The following is a 24810-nucleotide window of genomic DNA, read 5'->3' on the forward strand; positions in this document are numbered from 1 at the left end:
GGGCCCATGTGCCTCAGGCCGCGTCCCCAGGTGGGACCTAAGGCTCCAGGGCCTATTCTGATTGGCCCACGCGCCTTAGGCCCCACTAGTAGGCGGAGCTTTGGGACGGATGGGCCAATCCGGCCTCATTCCGTCGTTGGCTGCCTGCCGGACAGGCGGGTTTGGCTCCCGTCTGTCCGGCCAACTACCAAAGGTACGGGGAAGGGGGATGGGGGTGTCGTGGGGGTTGGCCAGGGGGGTCGCGGGTCGGCTGGGGGGGCGGTCGGAGGTTCTTGGGGGGGGGCGGTCGTTGGAGGGAGGGGGGTTTGCGTCGAGGGCAGGAGGGCCTGGGATCCCTCCTGCCCGTAATGTAGTGCGGGGTGGGGGTAGGGGGTCGCCGTGGCCAGGAGGGTTTGGGCTCCCTCCTGGCCCGATATTGTCGGGGAGTTGGGGAGTCGGCCGGGCAAGAGGGCTTGGGCTCCCTCTTGCTCCGATCGTGGATGCGGGTGTGGGTGGGAGCGCGTGCGAGCGGTCGTTCGGGGTGGGGGTGCGAGCGGTCCTGCTGGGGGGGGTGAATCGGGCGTCGGGCGGGGTGGGAACTATGTAAAAAAATTTTTGTATACCGCGCTCACGCGTATAACGCGCGAGGGGTATGCGCGGTAGGTAAAAACGCGTATAACGCGCGCGTTATATGCGTGAAAATACGGTAGTCTCCCATAATGTTCTCATTATATTGTCCTTAGTTGTGGCTTTTGAAATCCAGTATGTCCTGGTGGAAGTGCTCACCTTTCTCTTTTGAGTATGCTCCCATGAAGTGTCTCAAGATGAGCATCAATTACATAGACTTTGAAAAATGTCCTACAGTCAATTTTACTGTAATTCTTCCCCAGATTCTTAAACAACTTCACATAGTTTTCGGCCTTGTGCTTGCCCAGGAGGCCCCAAACTACTGTGACAGAGTTGTTCCAAGCTGTTTTCTGATTCCTAGTTAGCTTCTTGGGAAATTCCTTGCACTCTAGGATCTTCTTTATCTGCGGTCTAACGAAGACACCTGCTTTGACCTTTGACTCAAACAGATTAGGGAAGATGTCTTGAAGGTACTTGAAGTCTTCTGACTCTTTATCTAGAAATCTGATAAATTGTTTCTTTAGGCCTAATTTGATATGCAGTAGTGGTATCGGTACATTCTGGGGGGTCAACCAGTGGTTCCCATTTAACGTGGTTTCTCCCCACAGAGAACTCGGTCCGCTGTGGCAGTCCTGCCTTGGTAGTGCATCTTTGTGTTCCTACTATTCCAAAGGCAGAGATAATATGGAAATTTGGTAAAATTGCCTCTGAGATCCATTGGAAATACTGTATATACTCGAATATAAGTCAATCTGACTATAAGTCGAGACCCAATTTTCCCCTCCAAAAGGGGAGAAAAAAAAAAAAAAAAATGGTTAACTCGAATATAAGTCGGGTGGCTTAATATTCAAGTACCCCGCCCTATCAGGCTCTGCACCCAGCTTCCTTTCTGCCAGGCACTGCACCCAGCACCTTTCCCTCCCTCCCCTGTCAGGCATTGCACCCAGCATCCTTCTTTCCCTCCCTCCTTCCCCTGTCAGGCACTGCACCCAGCTCCCTTCCTGTCAGGCATTGCACCCAGGCCTCCCAGGCATTATACCCAGGCCTCCCTTCCTGTCAGGCATTGTACCCAGGCATTGCACCCTTCCTGTCAGGCATTGTACCCAGCCCCCTTCCTTCCCTCCCTCCCCTGTCAGACTCTGCACCCTTCCCCCCTCCCTGCCCTAGCCTTATACCTCTACCGCCAATCCCCAGTGGAGGTGCAGCAGACAGGAGTTAATTTTCCAAGTTCCTGCCCCACTGTTAACAGGCTTCCGTGAGTGTCTTCGGCCGCACTGAGAAGCATGAGCAGGTGCGCGATTTGGTGCTGCTGTTCAGGGCTGAGGGGCTTCCTTAATGGCTCCTGTGAATTCTCGCGGAAGCCTGTTAACAGCGGGGCAGGAACTTGGAAAGTTCGCTCCTGCCCGCTGCACCTCCACCGGGAATCGGCGGTAGAGATTAGGACAGGAAGGCGGCGGCCTGCAATAATTTTGGAAGGGGGGTGTATTGACTTGAATATAAACCGGGACCTCCATTTTTGGGGTCAAAAATCCTGGTTTATATTCGAGTATATACGGTACCACCATTTTAAAGTCTCTGATGACCTCTCAGTCATATCATATTTCAAGGTGCCAAGTAAGATCTTGATGCTCTTGTAATTCTCTTTGAGGTGTATTGAGTGAGCCAGTGGAAGAGGCATGTACTTGTTCTCATTATGGAACTCCAGTTCTGTCCTAAGCAATATTGCCAAAGTAACCTTTTTTTTCTTTGGGGGGGGGGGGGACATGAGAATTAATCTACAAAAATTGGAAGAATGGACTAATGCTTGACAATTAAGTTTTAATGTGAAGAAATGCAGTGATGAATTCTAAGTACAGAAATTCAAAGGAACTGTTTGATAGGAGGAGATAGGCTAATGTGCACAGACGAGAAGAGGGACTTCAGGGTAATAGTGTCGGAGAATCTTAAGGTGGTGGCAGAATGTAGCAAAAAGGTGGACAAAACAAGAAGGATGCTAGGATGCATAGGGAAATGCATAACCAACAGAAGGAAGGAGGTGAAAATACCCCGGTACAAGTCATTGGTGAGACTTAAGTATTGTGTTTAGTTATGGAGGTCATTTCTCACCAAGCATATAAAAAAGAATTGAAGTGGTTCAGAGGAAGGACTAAAATGGTATGGGATATGTGCTAGAAGATATATATGAGAAGAGAATTGAAGACTTATTTGTTTTAAAACTTTTTTCTAAATTTGTTGGACTCTTTTTTTCTTTTTAGATGACGGGACGGGTAGAGGTGGAAGATGATATCTTTCTTCTCAGGGGACCCTCGACCACAAGAGGACATCCGCTCAAGCTCAGGGGAGGGAAGTTTCGTGGAGACACCAGGAAATACTTCTTCACGGAGAGAGTGATTGAGCATTGGAACGAGCTTCCAGTGCAGGTGGTCGAGGCACGCAGCATCTCAGACTTCAAGAACAAATGGGATACCTATGTGGGATCCCTACGAGGTCATGCCAAGGGATAGGGTCACTAGGACTGAATGAGCGGGTCAGTAGAGTGACAGTATAATTACAATTATTCTTTAGGGGGTCAGTAGACTTAAGAGGGTGGGTAAATAGTGTGGGCAGACTTGATGGGCTATGGCCCTTATCTGCCGTCATCTTTCTATGTTTCTATGTTTTTATATTGGTATTTGTTATAATTGATGTATTTTAATTTGTTTTTAAGTTGTGTATATCATTTGATTGTGAATATACTGCTGTAACCCATTCTGGGATTTCTGGGAGGACAGGCTAAAGTAACCAAATAAATAAATAAATACTATGGGGAGCATAATCGAAACAGAAATATGTCTAAAATCCCACCTAAATCAGCACTTGGACAATCAAAAAGACAGGTCATCCAAGTGCCGATAACTGAAACGGGTTTTAGATGTATCTAAAAGCAGCTTAGGCCTCTTTACTGCTGCTGTATGCCCAGAGCTGAAAGAGGCGTTTTAGGAGGAGTGGTGAGGGCGGGATGTAGGCTGACTAGACTTAGGCCCTCTTCTATCAAACTGCGATAATTTTTAGCGCGGGGAGCTGCGCTGAATGGCCTGCGCTGCTCCTGACACTCATAGGAACTCAATGAGTGTCGGGAGCAGCATGGGCCATTCAGTGTGGCTCCCCGCACTAAAAACTGCTATCGCAGTTTGATAGAAGAGGGCCTAAGTCATACTGCAAGTATAACCGAAAGTTTAACGAGACTGACTAGACGGAACTTATACGTAGTGACTTAGGCGATCTAAAAATGGGTCTAAGTGCCCAGAAGGTATCCAAAGTAACCAGATAACCACTGCAGGGACAAAGTACAGATCCCACCCTCCCCCAGTGATCACTGATACCCCCGCCATAAAAATCAGAATAAAAACGCACATACCTGCCTCCAGAACATCAGCAGCTCATATAGGAAAGCCTAGTACAGCTGCATAGAGGTGGCTTAAGTAGTCTGGGGGGGTGGGCTAGTGAACCATAGAGAGAAGGACCCAGGCCCATAAGCCACTGTAACTACTGCATTCGTGGTGGAACATGTGCACCCACCAAAACCCCCCAAAACCTTATTGTACTGCAATATAGGTGGCACCTGCAGCCATAAGGGCTATTGGGGTTGTAGACAGGTGGCTATAGTAGGTTTTGGGGGGTCTCACCATAATTTGCAAGGGAGTTGTGGTGAGATGTTTATGTGACACCCTTTTTATGAAGTTCATAGCAGTGCCCTGTAAGGTGCCCTACTACTCTGTTGCCATGTCTGGGTGGCCAGTCTATCACTTTTCTGGCCCCTCCCACATCCAAAGATCTTGTTCTAGGCATTTTGGATGAGAATTGGGTAGACTTAGCGGTCTGGATGATTAAACGGCTGGATGTAGAAGTACACGAGTCTCAAAAAATATATAGTTTGGATGTATTTTTTGAGAATGGACTTTGGACATTTTCGACTTTGGGTGACTAGCATTCTAGGCCCAAAACGGACTTAGACGTATTTTTTTATTATTCCCCTCCATGTGTCTTTATGAAATAGACTCCCAGATCCAGCCCCAATAGCACACAAATGCCAATGCACAAATTTACAGCTACCCTAATAAAGCTATAAATCTGATAATATTACTCTACACATATATATGAATATATATACACATCACAGCTCCACTTCTGCCTACTGTAGTTTGCATAATGATAGGTAATGTGGAAAATGTGTCTACTTTTTATGCATGTTGGTGGTTGTGCAATTATATAAAGTTCCTTCCCACCATGTAAAACAGAATTAACACATAGAAAAAGCTTTCTAAAAATTTCCCCGAAGTGTCCTGCTTGCCCACCATAAGGTCTTAAAGATAATCTCTTTCTCCTGCCCTCTCCTCCCCTCAGCCTCCCTTTGGAAGAACCTCTGTAGACATCTTGTGCTTCAGAGTAAACCAGGGACTACACACAATAACTACAGTATATTTTAGTTTCTTCTCATGTACACCATCTCAGATGCTCCTTGGACTTCTTGTGTCTCTGTGCTCCAGGAGCCATGTTTAATAGTAATAACTAGTGGCCTAACGAGATCTCAGCTAATATTTGAGGTTATATTCCTGAATACAATGGCCTAAGGGTTCAGGGAGAACTGTGGACAAGGAGGAGCTTAAAGAACATGGTGTAAAAATCTGTAGAATAAAAAGAAAAGTATTGTATTTTGCCACAAGCACTCACCGTCCACTTTCCACCATCTGTAGTCATGTCACAGAACACAGGGATAGGGTTGTGAGGTCCTCCAGGGTAGATCATGTAAACACCATCTGACTCCGCCCCCTGCTTGTGTATCTCATCACAGTCCAAAGGAGGAGGGGAAATTCCTTCTAGCCCTGCAAGAAGCATAGTATGAGTGGAGCTAGATGGCCCTAGCACCAGACCACTGGGACTCTGGCATAAGTACGATGAAGTAATCCCCATGATCTTGGCATTACATTTACAAAAAGACTACTTATAAACATGTTGATTCTTGTTCATCAATTACATTATTGCAGGGCAGTCAAAGGTTAATACCATATCAGTCTTTTTTTTTTAGCTGTAGCTCAATACACACACAATAGTAGCCAGCTCTATTGAAACATTCCATTTGCTGTGATAAAGAAGTATTGTACTCATAGCATAAACGAATGTGGGTACCTGGATCCCAAAGTTACAAAAGCGTCTTTATTTGGCAGACTGACCATGCATGGTGCATCACAGGATGTGCTACACATGGAGTCAGGTGCTGCCATTTTCAAAAAGGATGGTACAGTGGTCATCACTCCTGTGGGAATTGCTGGAGGTTGGGAGTGCCATTAGACAGGGCTATTTTGAAATGCAGGAGGTTGAGAGTGCCACTAGACAGGGCTATTTTTTTTTTTTTTTTGAGGGGGGGGGAGGATCAGGGTAGAGGTCTACTACACATTAGGACAATCTGGGGGGGAGGGGTCATGGGTCTATTAGACACCAAGGTAATTTGTTGGGGGGAATTAAGAGTTGGAGATTATCTTGGGGTGTGTGGGGGATTGGATTCTTGGAGGGGGGGGGGCTAACTTGAGGGGATAAGGGATTGGAAAAGTCTTTTTGGATGGGATAAGGAGAGAACAACTTGCATAGCAGCGGGTTGTATTTTAAAATGTCTTTCTTTCTACCTCTACTATTTATCATTTCTATTGCACTGAAAGGCGAACGCAGCATTGTACATTTAACATACAATAGACGGTCCCTGCTCAGAAGAGCTTACAATCTAATTTGAAACAAAACAATAAACAACACGCTTACACGAAACACTATAAGTGAAATCAAAATAACTATCAAAAAAGTTTCTAATTCATGTTATCATATGTGGAAAGAGTAATGATATTGTGCAAAGCATCAAATGATGAATAAACAACACTTATCTTATTATATAAAGTTCTTTGGCTTTGACGTGCCACATTTCATTGTTTCTTCAGGAAGCCAAACGAAACCATTAAAAGACAAGAGTCTTCTATACTGGGTGTCAGTCTCTGAAACAGAAACCCAAAAATATATTATATTAGCAATTTAAACTAACTGAATAGCACTCAAAACTTTACAACTACCATAATATTAAAGTGATTTAAGGCAAAACGGAAGAGTACCTTCTGAAGCTCACAAATGGATGTATAACAAATTCCACTCCTCTGCTCACGGCAGCAGAGAGACGCTGACAATAAATATAAGGGAAAAAACTTTGCGCCAAAAGGTGTCAGCAGCGTCATCGGACTTGACGTCAAAAATGTGCACTACTGCTAAGGATGGTAAAACAGGACAAAATACCTCTAAAAACAGCACGATCATGAAAAATATAGACACTGAGTCAGTAAATGAATTGCAAAAAGACAAAAAAACAGCACTTTAAGATGTGAGAAAAGATTGCTACTCTATTTCATTATTTAACCCAGCTGGAGATAAGGTATTTAGTTTGTAGATCCATTTCTGTTCTCTGCTCCATAAAAAACTTGCAAGGTCACCACCTCAAGTCAATCATGGTACCACTAAAACTGAATATTGCAATTGTAGTATAGTGTGCTGGCATAAAAGCCAGTGTTGTACAGGGGGCTGCGAGAGTTTGCAGGTACATTAGATAGATTGTGAGCCCACCAGAACAGACAGGGAAAAATGCTTGAGTACCTGAATAAACTCATGTAAACCGTTCTGAGCTCTCCTGGGAGAACGGTATAGAAAATGGAATAAATAAATAAGAGTTTGAGTACGAATCCTGCTGTTGTGTTCCCCTATGCGGGTTCGTACTGGTCTTATTGTATGTCCCATATAAAACTTCAAGCATAGGCACAGGATAATATAGATGACCCCACTCATTTCACAGATGGCAAAACTCGACCCCCCCACATTTGTTGACCCATTCTGGGAGGTCCAAATTTATCAAAGGGACACTGTGATCACACATTTTACACTTGCCACAGCAATAATGACCACTTCTGGTTGTGCTGTCACCACCACAACTAATTTTGAATTGAGATTTCATCAATCTTTGCCGTAGGTTTTTACCTCTGGAAAAGGCAAACTGTGGGGGTGCATGGAAAATGGAGTGAAAACGTTACACACTCCATTTAGACTTAATAATTTGTTTCATCCTGAATGTATATTGTGTATGAGGTAATACACATATGAGAGGAGACTCTTGAGGTTTAGCACTGGGATTGAGAGGGGTGGACCATTGGGCATATAAAGTACGTTTATAAGCCTTTTTGATAACTGTCTGTGGGTAACCCCGTGCCTGAAATCTGTGTTTCATTTCCTCAGCTTTGATGACAAAATCAGCACGAGATGAATAAATTCTCCGCAGTCATCTGTTTTGCCTTAAATCACTTTAATATTAGTTGTAAAGTTTTGAGTGCTATTCAGTTAGTTTAGCTTGCTAATACAATATATTTTTGGGTTTCTGTTTCAGAGATTGATACCCAGTATAGAAGACTGTTGTCTTTTAAAGGTTTCGTTTGGCTTCCTGAAGAAACAATGAAATGTGGCACGTCAAGGCCAAAGAACTCTATATAATAAGATAAGTATTCATATGTGTTCATTCATCATTTGATGCCTTGCACAATATCATTACTCTGTAAGTGGAATGCAATGATTGGGTGGTGAGTTTTTGGGGGGACTTAGTTCCCCTTTTTCCTCCATGTCTCTGAGCACAACCTTTCCATATATGATAAAATGAATTAGAAACTTTTTTGATAGTTATTTTGATTTCACTTATAGTGTTTCATGTAAGCGTGTTGTTTATTGTTTTGGATTTAATTTTTCACGCTTCCTTTTTGGAATTGTGTTTCCTCCTTTTTTGTTTTTGACTTAGTTTACAATCTAATTTGGGCAGACAGACAGGACATCTCAGGGCTGGGGAGATTCTGGTAGAGGAATTGATATAATGGGTATAGGTGTCTGATAGCAGTGAGTGGGAGTTAAGAGTTGAAAGCAGCTTCAAAAAAGTGGGCTTTTAGCTTGGATATGAATACTGCTAGAGACGGAGCATGACGTATTGATTCAGGCAGCCTGTTCCAAGCATTCAACACGGCAACAAGCAAAAAACAAAAGGAATTGACCCCAAAATATCCACAAAGAAGAAAATCCAGAGAAAACCAAAAAAACTCTGTGGAGTGACGATGTTCCTAAATGGACTTTATTTGAAAGTATTAAAGTTCCAAAGGTACACTGAAATCATCCACATAAAATAATTCCATCCACATAAAAATAAATCATCCACATAAGAGCCTTAAAGGACCTAGTCCGCTAGGGATACAGGACCCAACATGGTCCGTGTTTTGACAAAAAGTCTTCTTCAGGGGTCCCTGGGGTCCTATAAAGGTGAGTATGTGGGAAACAATTGTGTGGTGAGCCGGAAGTGAGACACTGTTTGCATTTGTAATGGAAACAGTGTCTCACTTCCGGCTCACCACACAATTGTTTTCCACGTACTCACCTTTATAGGACCCCCAGAGACCCCTGAAGAAGACTTTTTGTTGAAACGCGGTCCGTGTTGGGTCCTGTTTTCAACATGGCAAGAAAGAAAAGGCAGAGTCTGGAGTTGGCAATGGAGGAGAAGGGTACAGATAAGAGGGACTTACCCAATGAATGGGGGGGAGCATAGGGGGAGAGATATTGGAGGGCTATGGAGTGATGAGTTTGTAGGTCGTTAAGAGGAGTTTGAACTGTATTTGGAAACAGATGGAGAGGGAGGATCAGGGTGGAGGTCTAATAATCTAATGAAATGACTTGAGGAGAGGGGTAATGTGAGATTAGCGGCTCTCATGGAATATGCGTCGTGCAGCAGCATTTTGAATTGATTGAAGAAGTAAGAGATGGATGTGCGGGAGGCCTGAGAAAAGTACATTGCAGTAATCTAAATGTAAGGTGATTTGGATAGTATTATAGAGGAGGAAGCGACAGGTTTTAGCAGTTTCTTGGATCTGAGCAGAGGAGAGAGAGGAGTCAAAGATCACCCCGAGATTATGAGCTGATGAGACAGGAAGGAGGAGAGTGTTGTCCATAGAAATAGAGAATGGCAAGAAGGGGGAGGTGAGTTTAGGTATAAAGATAAGAAGTTCAGTTGTAGCCATACTTAGTTTGAAATGGCGTTGAGATATCCAAGCGGCAGTTTCAGACAAGCAGGCTGAGTTTCGGGCCTAGATTCCTGTAGAGATATCTGGTGTGGAGAGGTAGATCTGGGAGTCATCGGCATAGAGGTAATATTGAAAACCATGGGAGGAGATCAGTGTACAGAGATAGTGGGTATATATGGAGAAGAGGAGAAAGCCAAGGACAATCTTTGAGGTACACCGATAGACAGTGGAATGGTAGCAGAGGAGGATCCACCGTAACATACACTGAAAGTACAATGGGAGAGATAGGAAGCAAACCAGGAGAGAACAGAACCCTGGAACCCCAGTGAGAACAGGGTGTCAAGTTTTTATTTTTAAAAAAAAATTTGATATAAACGCTTATCGGTTATCTAAGCAATAAAAAAGGGGAAATTAACAACCATGAACAAATGCAATCAAACATACACTAGACTAACTTCACAATTAGGAAAGAAGGGAAAGAACTACAATAAAAAATAGTACAGAAGAACATGTAAGGGAAGAACAGATAGGGAGGGGGTACTGATTGAAACCAAAGCTGTAAGATTGGGATAAAGGATAGACCTAGATTTAAGGAAAAAGTTTCTTACAGTATTTGCCTAATTTCTTAAGTTTCAAAAGCACCTTTCAAAAGAAAACTTTTTAGATATCCTTTAAATATCTCCAGAACTGTATCCTCCCTTAAGTAAGCTGGTAAAGTGTTCCAGAGGTGAGGGGCTGTAACTGAAAAAAATACTAGTCCGTCGAGTATTGATCACTTCCAAAGATGGGACAGACAAAAGGTGCTGTTCGTTTGATCTAAGTGTTCTAGATGAAGAATAGGGTATGAGAAATTTATTTGAAAATGCGGGTGTTTTGGATGCTCGAGTTTTAAAAAATTATTAGGGCTATTTTGAACGTTATTCTATGGGTAATTGGGAGCCAATGTGCAATCTTCAGAAGAGGTGTGATGTAGTCAAACTTTTTTGAATTTGTAATAATTCTACTTTTATCATTTAAAAACCCTCTCTACAAATGAACCACAATTCATTGATAAATTACTCATTCCTTACAATATTTCACGTTCACTTCGGTCTATAAATCAAAAGCTCCTAACAGTCCCCTCTTTGAAAATTATTGGGACACAACGACATGATATATTCTCAGTGATGGCGCCACTGCTCTGGAATGCTATGCCACAACATCTAAAAGAGGAAATCAATTTGACCCATTTTAAAAGTAATTTAAAAAGCTTCCTTTTTAAAGATGCTTTTAACCTTTAAAATCGTTCGGTTCTTATACAAAATTCCTTTTCTAATTGCACCCTTTTTTTTTTCTTTCTTTCCTCTTCTTTCCCTTTTTAGATTCCCTTTCCTATTGTTCTTTCCATATATGTCTCTCCTCTGAACTTTAAAAATACTTAATTGTAGTTCTATCCCCTCTCCCCTTTGTGTATTAGTTGGTTTGTATGTCCAATTGTCTACCCCAGTGGTTCCCAACCCTGTCCTGGAGGAACACCAGGCCAATTGGGTTTTCAGGCTAGCCCTAATGAATATGCATGAAGCAAATTTGCATGCCTATCACTTCCATCATATGCAAATCTCTCTCATGCATATTCATTAGGGCTAGCCTGAAAACCCGATTGGCCTGGTGTTCCTCCAGGACAGGGTTGGGAATCACTGGTCTACCCCATTATTTTAAATTTTAAATTGTGTGTAAAAACATGTTTATATTTTATTAATTTTTGATTTTTGTATCTCGCTTAGTAAAACTAAATAAGCGATTCATCAAAGTCCAATAAAACTTGAAACTTTTTGTGTGATACCCTTGTAAAGCGAGTTACAATAATCTAGTTTAGTGATTACTAGTAAATGGATCAGGATGTTTAATGAGGCTGATTCTAAGAACTTTGATAATGATCTAATCATCCGGAGCATTGATCTGATCATGAAAAGAGAGCTTTTGGTCAATGATAACTCCTAAGATTTTAATACTAGTGACCATTTGTAATTGAATGTCTTCAAGATGGATTGAAGAGATCATGGAAAATCCACCTTTCCATGGAAATAGCATGGTGTCGACAAGGAGGTGGCGATCAACAGAGTCGAAGGCAGCAGACAGATCGAGAAGGATGAGGAAAGAGTAGAGGCCATTGAATTTGGCCAGAAACTGGTCATTAGAGACTTTAGCAAAGGCAGTTTCTGTAGAATGGAGAGGGTGAAAGCCCGATTAAAGCAGGTCAAGAATATTATGAGAAGAAAGGAAGTCCAGGCAACGGTGGTGAACAGCATGTTCGAGTAGTTTGGATAGGAAGGGGAGGAGGGAGAGGGGGCAGTAGTTGTAGGGGGATGTTGGGTATAGTGAGGGTTTTTTTGAGGTAGAGTGTGCCTATGGAATGTTTGAAGACATCAGGAACTGTAGCAGTGGAGAACAAAAGGTTGACAGATGAGAGGGATGACAGTGGGAATGATGGCTCCAAGTAGGCGTGTAAGAATTGGATCAGAGGAACAGGTGGTAGATTTGGAGGAGAAAAGAAGGTGAGCAGTTTCCTCTTCCGTGACTTCAAAAAAGGAGGAAAGGGTGGTAGGGGTTGTTGAAGGGAGGTTAGCAGAGTGCACAGCCGGAAGGGGTGGTGGGGAAGGTGACATGGTTGAGAATTCAAGGTGGATCTTGTGAATCTTGTCATGGAAGAACTCTGCCATTTCTGGGGAGAAAGTGAGGAGGTGATAGGAGTTGGGGGTACTTTGAGTGGAGAGTTGAGTGTGGCAAAGAGGCAGCAATGGTTAGTTAAATGGTTGTAGTATTCTTGTTTGGCAAGTGAGAGGGTAGATTGGAAGGATGTCGGCATGGATTTGAAATGTATGAAATAGGCATATGTGTGGGATTTAAGCCAAATATGTTCAGCAGCTTGGGCACAGGAGCACAGGTAATGGATTTTGGGGGTCAACCAGGGCTGGGGTTTGGTGCGCTCAGATATCACTGTGTAGCTCTGATGTGTGACTTCCTCTATTGACCCCACAATTACTTTCTCTCTAGACCCCTTGATCATCCTTACCTTATTCATTTCCTCAACACCTTCACTTCATTTGCCTTTCTCAGGTCCTCTCTCAACTCTATTATAGCTATGTTGCAGCAGCCATGAGAGAGGGATAAATTGCTTCTCAGAATACAGTCAGTTCTTCTAGTTTCTGGGCTGACTGGCTCAATCTAGTTTGGAGAAGAAATGCAGCCTCACAAAGAAGGAATGCAATAGAAGGCTCAAAACTACTTCATTCTGGTTCTCACTGCAGGCTTGGTATTTGCAGAGTGTTGGCTTGTGTCTACAATATGAAATGCAAACCAGGTAGAGAGAGGCAGCTTTGCTGAGATGATGGGGATAAAGCTTGTCCCTCAGTGTCCGCCAAGTCTGTGCAGGTATGGTTGTCAAATTTCTCCTTCAACTTGCCCATTTTAAAAAGTATCCTTGCTTCAATTGGAAACCCATGCACATCCAATAATACTTTGTCCCATGATCGGATTTTTTCAAATTAAAGATCAATCGAACTGCTGTATTCTGGATGAGTTGTAATCTATTAATATTCTTTTCATGGGAAGCTAAGGGGCTCATAATCAAAATGTAAACATGTCTAAAAACCCGCCCAAGTCGGCACTTGTTTGTCCTAAAAGACAGGTCGTCCAAGTGCCAATAATCGAAACAGCTTTTTGGACGTATCCAGGGACTTTTAGGCCATTGAATCCTGCTGTGTGCCTAGAGTTGAAAGGGACATTTCTGGAGGAGTGGTTAGGGTGGGATGTGGGCCAACCTAGATTTAGTTGTCCTGCAAGGATAATCAAATATTTGACAAGACTTCCTAGGTAAAACTTATTCGTTGTGAGTTAGATGATGTAAAAGCAGGTATAAGTGCCAAAAAGGTATCCAAAGTGACCAGATAACCACTGCAGGGACAAAGTAAAGACCCCACACACTCCCCCCATTTTCACTGACCCCATTGCACCCCCACAAAGTTCAGAATAAAAATGTACATACCTGCCTCCGGAACATCAGCACCTGCTATAGGAAAGCCTAGTAGAGCTGCCCAGAGGTGGCTTAAGTAGTCTGGTGGGTGGGCTAATTAACCATAGAGAGGAGGACCCAGTCGAGGACAATTCAGTGTTTTCCTCTGCTGCCCCCGGGTGTTTACCGTCTTGCCGGCTCCCTCCTCTGTTTTGCTGCAGAGTTTGCACGTTTGTGCAGCCCCAGAAACATTTTTTTCGACCAATGCGGCCCAGTAAAGCCAAAAGGTTGGACACCTCTGACTGGATGCAAACTTGAAAAATATCAACATTTTTTTCATATCAGGCAGCATTATGGGGTAAAGATTTGGAAAAACTGTTTTTGCTTACTAATACTTATGAGGAATTTAGGAGTCACCAAAACATATCTGTTCCTGAAGCACTTAGGTAGCTGATTTTAAAATTTTATACAATGATTGATCTTTAAAGTTTTAGTTATGAGTTTTTAGCTTTGTAAGTTTTATTCAATCTGTAGCATTTTTAATTCTTGTAAACCACATAGAACTTTACAGTCCTGCGGTATATAAACTTTTTTTTTTTTTTTTTAAATTTCTTTATTGATATTTTGAACTTGACAATGTATACATTTGAAAAATCGAAAAAAAAACAAAAAACAACTATATGAAAATATTATTATATATTATTATTATGTCTGCGCTTGCATCGGGATCGCACACTAGCGATCCATGCAGTTGGAGGGGGCATTCCTACAATCACCCTCATTTTAATTTTTTGGTTTTGTGAATTGGTCAGGCCTGCAGGAATCAGCTACAGATCGGGCACGGAAGTCAGGTTAGTAAATCTAGCCCTATGCCCCTCCATGTAAATAATATTACAGTAGTCTAAGGGCTAGATTCACTAAAAGGTAACGATTCAATCACTGTTTGCCGATTATTGGCAGATTTTGAAACAGCGATTGATTTACTACTTTTGTTGCATGCAAATGATTTTTTTTAGGGACTGGGCCCGCTAACTCTGATGGTAGGAGGGAGTTGGAATCCTTCCTGCCATATTCGTGCGGGATGGGGGGACAACAGGGGGCAGCATCGGGAATGTTTTTTTAAATTTAGGGACTGGGCCCACTAGTGCTGATGACAGGAGGGAGCTGGCATCCCTCCTGGTTTTTTCTTCAGGGGGAGGGCAGCGGGGTTGCGTTTGTGTGTGGGGGCATCCCTCCTGCAATTTGTGGGTCGGGGGGGGGCACATTTTTTTGACAGGCCTGCCTGTCTTTTATTAATTTATTTTTTTTATGAGGCAGATATTTTACGTGTTTAACACACGCAAAATATCTATGCCATGGGAAAAAAATTAATAAAAAATACAGGCAGGCAGTAACACAGTTACTGACAGGTCTGCAGCAGTTGGGTTTGACAATAGTAAAACCAGATTCAAAATAGCCAAGCAATTGTTAGTGAATCAATCGCTTGGCTATTTTGCATGGGGTTTTACTATTTTGCATGAGAGGAGAGGATCGGAGCTGTGAGTGATCAGGACAGAGGTTAGTGAATCGGGTCAGAGGGAAATTGGGTCGCAAAGGGGTCGCAAACCGATCGGTACACGATCAGTTTGCTTAGTGAATCTAGCCCTTTGAGACTTAGAATCAGTGATTGTAAAAGATGTGTAAACACTGAAAAATTAAAATAGAATTTAATTGTCTGAAGTTTCCATAGCATGAAATAACTTTTCTCAACTAAAGCATTAATTTGTGCATGAAAAGACAAGTTACAATCCAAAAGGAACCATCTATTATATGTGAAAATGTACAGTGCTGCATATGCGTTTCAGCGCTATAAAAGTGATAAATAGTAGTAGTAGTAGTAGTAGTAGCAGCATGCATGAGCCCTGTGTCTAACTTTAGGCAAACTCTAGAGCAGGGGTGCTCAAATGGTTGATCTTGATCGACCAGTAGATTGCAAAGGCAATGCGAATCAATCACGTTGCCTTTGCGATCTTTTTCTCCCTGCTGCTTCCCCAAGCCAGGCCTGACACCGGACTCACAAAACTTCACCTCCAACGTCAATTCTGAAGTTGGAAAGGAAGTTCTGGGCCAGCCAATCACTGCCTGACTGGCCTGGAACTTCCTCCCCGACGTTCGAATTGATGCCGGAAGTGAAGTTTTGTGAGTCCGGCGCTTGTACGTGCCAGGCCTGGCTCAGGGAAGCAGCAGGAAAAAATTGTGTTGGTGGCTTGGGGGTAGGGGTAGGGAAAGAATCAGGAAGTGGAGAAATTGGCACGATGCGAATGATTAGATCATTATCAAAGTTCTTAGAATCAGCCTCATTAAACATCCTGATCCATTTACTAGTAATCACTAAACTAGATTATTGTAACTCGCTTGGGGGTGCAGGGGGAGAGAGAAAGAAAGGCAGAAATAAAGAGGGGGGCCAGGGGGAGAGAGAAAGAAAGGCATAAAGAAAGAGAGGGGGGCAGGGGGAGAGAGAAAGAAAGGCAGAAATAAAGAGGGGGGCCAGGGGGAGAGAGAAAGAAAGGCATAAAGAAAGAGTGGGGGGGGGCAGGGGGAGAGAGAAAGAAAGGCAGAAATAAAGAGGTGGGGCAAGGGGAGAGAAAAAGAAAGGCAGAAAGAAATAAATATTGGCTTTACAGAAGAAGGAAGTGCAACCAGAGACTCATGAAATCACCAGCCAAAAAGGTAAGAAGAATGATTTTATTTTCAATTTAGTGATCAAAATAAGTCCATTTTGAGAATTTATATCTGCTGTCTCTATTTATATCTGCTGTCTATATTTTGCACAGTAGCGGTTTTTAGCGCAGGGAGCCTATGAGCATCGAGATCAGTTCAGGACATTCAGCGCAGCTTCCTGTGCTAAAAACCGTTATCGCAGTTTAGTAAAAGGGGAGGGGTATATTTGTCTATTTTTGTATAGTTGTTACTGAGGTGACATTGCATATTTTAAAGTCATCTGCCTTGACCTGTGATAAAACCCCCGAATACAAATGATAATTAACATTTTCTCTGTGTACAGTGTGCTTTGTGTTTTTTAAAATTTTATTGTTGGTAGATCATTTTGACTTGGTCATTTAAAAGTAGCTCACAAGCCAAAAAAGTGTGGGCACCCCTGCTCTAGAGAATTACCCCCACTGTGACCAGCAAAGGTACTTTTGCCATTCGGCTAAAAGGAGCAGAGTCAGGGCAGTAGGCGATTAGGGAATAATAGTACACAATCACACTTTAATTTTGAAAGCTGTGTGCCTGCTATCCTTGGGTACATTTGTACCTGCTTCATCGTAGCCAGTGCAAATTTATGTAGATAAATTATAACCACTGTCTGACTATCAAAGAACATAAGAGTTGCCATACTGGGACAGACTGAGGGTCCATCAAGCCCAGTATCCTGTTTCCAACAGTGACCAACCCTGGTCACAAATATCTGGCAAGATCCCAAGAAGTAAAACAGATTTTATGCTGTTTATCCGAGGAATAAGCAGTGGACTTTTGTTTTAGGAAATTATCTAAAACTTTTGTAAAATCCTGCTAATCTAACTGCTATCACCACATTCTCCAGCAACAAATTCCAGTTTAATTACACATTGAGTGAAAAATATTTTCTTCAGTTTGTTTTAAATCTTATTACTTAGCAGCTTCATTACATGCCCCCTTGTCTTAGTATTTTAGAAAGAGTAAACAAATGATTCCACTCTGCTCACTATTTTATAGATCTCTATCATATCTCCCTTGAGCCATCTCTTCTCTAGGCTGAAGAGCCCTTGAGAAAAGATGGCTTCAAACTTTCCTCATAGGGAGCCACCTTAGCCTTTCCTCATAGGGAGTTGTCCCATCCCTTTTATCACTCTTCTCTATACCTTTTCTAATTCTGCTATATCTTTTTTGAGGTGTGACCAGAATTGCACCCAGTATTCAAGGTGTGGCCACACCATGGAGGGCATTTTAACATTCTCATCTTTGTTTTCCATTCCTTTCCTGATAATTCCTAACATTCTATTTGCTTTCTTAGCCGCCACAGCACACTGAGCTAAGGGTTTCAAGGTATCCTTAACAATGACACTCCTTTTCCTGGGCGGTGACTCCTATCGTGGAGCCCTGCAGAGTCTCATAGGTGCTGCAAGCTCCATGGTTAGTTTCAAGGTGCCCCAATAATGGGGCCTGTTTACTAAACTGTATTAATTATTAACATGGCAGTTAGTCCTCACTAGTACTAGATATTGCTCCTTTGCAGTTAGGGGGTAATTCTATGATGAAGGCGACAAGAAGGCATATAAATGACCAGAATTTTGGCATTTGTGCACATATGTGTGTAAATGCTAATATTCTGGCTACATATTACAGTATCCTCTATAATAAAACCCTAAGCGCGCATGCACACTTACAATGCCGTGATCCCTGCCACCGTGATGTGTGCCTCCGTTGCTGTATTCTATTTTCAGTGTGTGCAGCTGTTTGCGGCGCATAGCACATGCAGCGGTTTTAGCGGCGGTTGGAAGCTGGCCTCAATGAAAAAAAATAATGCCGGCCTACACAAAAAAAAAATAAACGCTGCCCACGGAGACAAACAGGAAGCGAAGGACCGCCACACGCAGTCGCACAATCAACTGTAACGTCTGTTTCGGGGGGGAGGGGGGAATCGAGCACCCTGGAGCAGGAGGACAGGGAGTGAGTGTGAGCGTTGGAGATAGCTCCACATAAGGCGCCGCTGCAGGCACCCCGGCAACGGGAAGAGGAGGAGAGGGCCCAATGATAGGGAGAGACCGCTGGAATTTGGAACAAATGGTGCTGCTGAACAGGGGGAAGGTAAAAGGAAAGGATAATGGCTACTGTTTGACATGGGGAGCAGGGAAGGGGTGCTGTTGAACAGGGGGGAGATAAAAGTAAGGAGAAAGGCCTACTACTAGACAGTGGGAGCAGAGAAGGGGGGGGGTGTTGCTGAACAGGGGGAGAAAAAAGTAAGGAAGAAGGGCTGCTAGCACCCGTTAATGTAACGGGCTAAAAAACTAGTTATTGTATAAGATGATAACTAAATTATGATGGGTGCAGTTTGGAGATGGATTTATACATGGACAGAGTATGACTGGTATGCATTTATGCAGGTAAATTTAGAATGCTATAATATCCTCATTTTCTAACAATCGATACAAACAGATATAAGTGGTTGTGCCTAAATTATATATGCCTATTTGTGCTGCTATGTTAGTATTCTATAAAGAAAACTAGGAGCCTACTTTCCTTTATCGAATAGGCTCCTTATAAGTGCCCATTTATAGAATTGCCTTCTTAGTGCATGCTATTTTCCACATTAACGGGCTTTTAGATCTGTTGTGCTTTATTGTGAAGTAATGGTAGTAAATGAATGGCTGAGATGTAATCTATATGTTAAGATGGTATAATCTTATGATTTTTACTTATGTACGTGATTTTTTAAGATGTGAACCTGAACTGTGTATGTGATACTGTGAGTCGCCTTGTACAAAGGCGGATTAGAAATGTTTTAAATATATATGTAACATTACAAGGATGAGAATGGGTGGGTAATGGAAGGTGAATGGGCAAGGAGTGTGCCTTTCATTTAATGCAGAGGTTACCGCATGTTAGCTATTAATAGATAACAGAAAGCAGTTAGTACCAGCTGATTAGATATCTGTATATTTGGAAACAATAGACTATAACAATATAACAAATCTTCACTGCTCTGTGGCAGAGATTTGGGGATCCTATTTATCCTTGATGTCCAAATTAAAACTGATGTGCCCTGGAGCAGTTGAGCAAGATTCAAAGGACATAATAAGCTTCATGTGGTTGATATGCAGAAACTTCTCAGACTTCAATCACATTTCTTGCTTGTGATAAGCATCAATGTGAACTCCCCAGCCTATGGGCTAGATTCACAAAGCAAATTGATCATGTACCGATCGGTTTGCGACTCCTTTGCTATCAAATTTCCCTCCGGCCTGATTCACTTACCTCTCCTGCGATCTGCTTCGAATCCGTGCATGCAAATGAGGTGAAACGCATGCAAAGTAGGCTGGGATGCGATTCACAACACCAAATTATAGATTCGACTGGGCTGGCTGATCACCTGAAGAAGCGACTGCTGGGGACCAGTCAAAAACGTCTTTCCGACTGGAAGCCCTGCTCTCTGCCCTGCAATCTCTCCTGCCTGCTCGCCCCGAATGCCGCCCTGCATCTTATCTCCTGATGATCGCCCCGCATGCTATCCTGCTCTGCTTCGATCTTCCCCGAATCTCTCCTGCTGCATTGCCGTTCTCCTACCCTTCTCTGAATCTCTCTTGCCGCATCGCTGTTCTCTTGCCCTTCCCCGAAGCTCTCCTGCTCTTTCCCGCCCTGCGAGCCCGTGGTTTTAACCAGCGGGTTTAAAGCGGGTTAAAACCATGGGCTCGCATGGCTAAAAACTAACAAAAAAAAGTTTTAGGTTAAAAAGGTTGCATCTTGTACGGGCATGCGCAGACCATCTACAGATGGTCTGCGCATGAGCGCAGATCGCACAAGAGCAATCCTTGCAGGCAGATGGGGGCATTCCTCCAATCGCCCCCCATATTTTTCGTTCCTGAATTCATCGGACCTGCCTGGATCGGGTCCGATCGGGCAGGTTAGTGAATCTGGGCCTATGTTAGATACATCTGTGGTTAGGACTAGTCAGTATTTGCAATAGAGCTAAGAAACACCCACTGTGAGATTGGTGTGGGATCTCTACCACTTTAATATAGGCTGAAGTTGATTAGAAGATGAATAGTGGCAGAAAGAAGATGGATGTGCCAATTATGCTGGAGTTTGAGGTGCAGTTGAGGTCAGCTAATTTTCAGCTGAGCCAGAGCTTCTACATTGACTGCTGCAGCCATGTGACTCATCTGTAAGTAAGCACTATCTGTGGCCACTAGTGCTATTTGTATGTTGCAGATATCAAAGAAGGGGCAACATTTCTTCTGCAGCAGTCTGGCTACTGTGGATACTCCTCTGGTAAAACCCGCAAAGGGGATGGAAAAAAAGAAGGAAGAAAAATAAAATATCTGCTTCTGAAGAGAGAACCCCCCCCCCCCCCTGAAATAGAGAAGAAAAAGGAAGGAGGACAACAGAGAGAGGCAGTCATAAAAAGGGATTAGAGAATTCTTTGTTCAAATTGTCCTGACAAACCTCACAAATTCAAAAAACCACTAATTCACAGGGAAGGCTGCCTAAGTATGTGAAAGGCAGTTCTGTAAGGGGGACATGCAGTTATTTGTGCTTTCTGTGCAGAAATGCATCAATCAGCACCATTTATACACCCAAATATACTATGCATTAGTCTATCAGATAGCACTTACGTTCAGCACGGCCATTTTGTCGCTGACGAGTGCTTACCTTGCTGAAGCTGCCATTCCATCGGACAAATATCGTGGTGAAAGAGGGGGCATATCAAAGAAGGCTTGCACCCCAATTAGGTGAAAGAAGGATTCTGGAGCAGATCCCACTGTCCCCCCCCCCCCCCACTGGTGCTTCATGCCTAATTGGACACACACTGGTGCTTCATGCCCAATTGGACTGGAGAAAGAGGGAGCATTGCCCCCCTCACCCCCTCCAACTGGTGCTTCAGGCCCAATTGCTTCAAGGCTTGAAAAAAGAGGGGCAATGCCTCCCTCGCCTTCCACTGGTGCTTCAATAAAGTTATCTGCGACAGCATGAGGACAGCATCTGTCAGACTCCTCAGCTATTTAGGTGAACTAGGTGGAGGAGCAACAGCATAATGGGGCCGACTTGGGAAAGCATCTGTCAGACTCCTCACAAGCCATCCATTCAGGTGAGATTAGGGGTGGGGTGGGGGAGACTCAGCGCAATGACACGGTCTGCTTTTAAAGGGCCACAATGAAACAGCTGTGATTAAAAACTGAAACAGTCACACTGAAATGTCCCATTCCTGAAAAGGGTGGACAGATGGAGCTTTCCACCTGTGCTATTGCTTTTGCCTCCCTGAGGTAAAAGCAATAGCACAAGTATTTGTAAGCTATGAGGAGAAGTGAAATTAGGAGCAGAGGAGAGAGCTCCCTATATGGTCACTCAAGTTGTACTGCCTGCACTGCTTATGGGGATGAACAGTGCTGGCAGAAAATACAGTGGACCTAGAGAAATTGGAAACATGGTCGAAGAGTTTCTAACTGTGTCTATGGTGCTTATGGTTCTTCTTTTCACCAGGTCCCCTGCAAAGAAGGAGGTGCAAAGATGTCTCCACTATTGTGATATCCTTTTTGGCAGCAATGAGATCAGTTGATGACTGCCACAGTACCTATGCCTCTTTGCTTCACTGAACACAGCAACAGGTCTGAGGATGTGTGTGGAGGTGCTTCAACAGGGCCCCTTTTAGTCAGGGGCCCTGGTACCTTTTACTATCTGCATCAGTTTTGGTGCCAAACCTGGTGGCAGCAGGAAGGGAAAAAACGTATTTGATGAGGGGTACAAATATTGATTATCAACCCTTGAATTAAAAGGGATAACATGGGGGGTCATGTGATGCGCTCGACCTAGCAAGACGTGCTTAGCCAGGCTTTGTGGCACCTGGATTTAAAACCAGCAAAAAAGCCTGTCTTGGAATTGTTTTTGAAGCGCCCAAGCTTCCTTACTGAGAGATCAAGGCGAGCTGCGTTCAGCTGTTAATTTGTGGGACACTGGCAGTGAGGCATGCCCGCTAATAATAATAATAATTTATTTTTATATACCGCCAAAGCCATAAAAGTTCGAGGCGGTTTACAACAAGAAGTGCTGGAAAATCAGGGAATAAAACACAATATAAAATCATCAGTACATACATACAGTGTAAAAGAAAAACAGTAAATCCTTAACTTACAAATTGATTAAATAATTTTGTTTTTACTAATTTTCTAAAACTAAAGTAAGATGAGGAATGCATAATGATATTATCCAACCATTCATTTAATTTACCTGCCTAAGACCTCCAAAGCTTCAAAGAGTAAGGCAGGCATGCACGAACCTAAGATGGTGACCACTTCAGCACTGGTTCCTCTCCAGGTTGGTGAATAGGCCCAGGAAATCTCATGAATGGTTACCACTGCCTTAGAAGACCACTTGAAAAAGCTGCAATCAGCGGTGGATGGAATTAGAACGCCATATCTTCAAACAAGAGAATGAAGCCCAGCGTTTCCACACTTGAGTGGAGGGCTTACAGGCCCAAACTGCGTCCCTCACAGACTGGCTGGAGGAATAAGAAAACCGGCAACGCCACAACAAGCTCCTGGTGTCCCTATCAGAATCTGATCACTACAATATCTTTCATAGATGGTTACCAGAACACTTGGGCCTGCAGGTCTCGGCCGCCACATTTATCTGTGAGAGATCACACCGGATTGGACTGAAATCGACAAATACCTCCAAACCCCGAGCAGCAATAGCCAGATATATTAACTGGCAGGAAAAGGAACAGCTTCTGAAAGCATATGGAAAACTAGACAGACTGGAATACGAGGGAGCACGCCTGCTTTTATATAATGATTATTCTGCTCGGGTGGCCACACAAAGGCGGGAAATGGCACCATTTGTACTTCCCTCCATAAGAAGGGTATGTGATTTGCTCTCATGTACCCGGCCAGCCTTCGAGTGTGGAGGGAGGGCAAGGTATTTACTCTCTCTGATAAAGTAACAGCACAGAAATTTTTGGACTCTATAATTGGCCGGAGCATGAGCCACAACTAGCTTCCGCTGAGTGATTGCCAATCAACTCAGGACTGTAACTCTCTACCATGATATTCCTCACTAAGGGCCTGTGCATCGGGCAATCAAGTTCTCTGTACTGGATCTATTAATGGGTGTCTGACCCAGTCTGCTTCAACAGCTTTCTTTAGCCGTGCCATTGGTTTGGACCCAGTGCGGCTTTTAGTCTTTGATTTTCCAACTTATTAATTGCAGGGCTAATGCCTGCTTGAGTTACCAGCTACCTGGGACACTATCTTGACTAGAACTTCTTCCAAGGAACCCAAGGTCGGCACTTGCCCTCTCTCGTGCGGGGAATGTGTGTGCAATATCTGGCAGGTTCTCTTTCAATGGATTTAATAACATGCACTATCTTTGCGGGGCGCTTCTCTGGGCTCTATGCTTCCATCAAAGCTTGAACGGGGCTAATGTTAGAGGACATATTCAGTCACTGGAACCTGGATGTCCCACTATGTTAATCTTTATGCTTTTATGTTTCTTATTTGTTATTGTTTTTGGATTATTGGGATCATCTGGGGGAAGGATTCTCTCAGGAGTTGGGAGGGAGATGAGGGAGGGGGAAGGGGGAGAGAGTGAGTCGAGAGAGCTGTGTCTGGAATGGGATAAGTGCAGGGATGTATGCCTATATGCCTGTAATATTGAGTGGTCTACCTACACAATGGGAGACACTATAATACCTGGCAGTCTTACAGCTTGAGAGGGGGTTTGGGTGGTCTAGCTGGGGGACCATTCAACCTAAGCCATATGATGTTATGTCTTGCAAGCATAGGACTATAGTCTACCAAGATCATGGTTAAGCTTAAATTATCAACTCTTAATATGGATGGGCTCCACTCCCCCATTAAACAAAAAAATATTTTAAACTGATTTAAGAGGGAAAGAGTTGCTATAGCATTCATACAGGAAACACACCTCACAGCCATAGAACATGGCAAACTGCGGAGAGACTGGGTAGGTGAGGTATGTTTCTCCACTTATAGGAGTCGATAGAGGGGTGTAGCCATCCTATTTCACAAACAACTGCCACTTCATGTTCATAAGGTTCTTCAAGATAAGGATGGCAGATATGTGATAGTACTTGGGGAACTTTGGGGACACAAATAGATGTTTTGTAATCTATATGCTTCTAATGTATATAGTCATTATTTTTTCTCAGATCGCCTGGCTAAACTGACATTATACCCAGAATATCAGCTGATCATTGGAGGGGGAGGGGGAGAACTTTAAAATCACAGCCTATCCAACGCTGGACTGTAACCCAGTGAAAAAATGTCTTGGAGACCATGGAGCCAGGGGTGAATTTTCTCTTTGTCAACTAAACCTCCTGGATGTTTGGAGGGTCTTGCACACAACGGA

At 43.3% G+C, this 24810-nt stretch overlaps 1 protein-coding gene across 1 annotated transcript in view; it reads right to left on the reverse strand.

Annotated features, from left to right (window-relative positions):
- LOC117360514 (microfibril-associated glycoprotein 4-like) overlaps positions 1-24810 on the reverse strand; it is a 53096-nt gene that overhangs the window by 14155 nt on the left and 14131 nt on the right. The window contains exon 3 of the mRNA XM_033944375.1: positions 5317-5468. Within this exon, the coding sequence (XP_033800266.1) occupies positions 5317-5468 (152 nt within the window). The remainder of the gene's footprint in view (positions 1-5316; positions 5469-24810) is intronic.

This window comes from Geotrypetes seraphini, chromosome 5 (genome assembly GCF_902459505.1).
Source record: "Geotrypetes seraphini chromosome 5, aGeoSer1.1, whole genome shotgun sequence".
Classification (NCBI taxonomy): domain Eukaryota; kingdom Metazoa; phylum Chordata; class Amphibia; order Gymnophiona; family Dermophiidae; genus Geotrypetes; species Geotrypetes seraphini.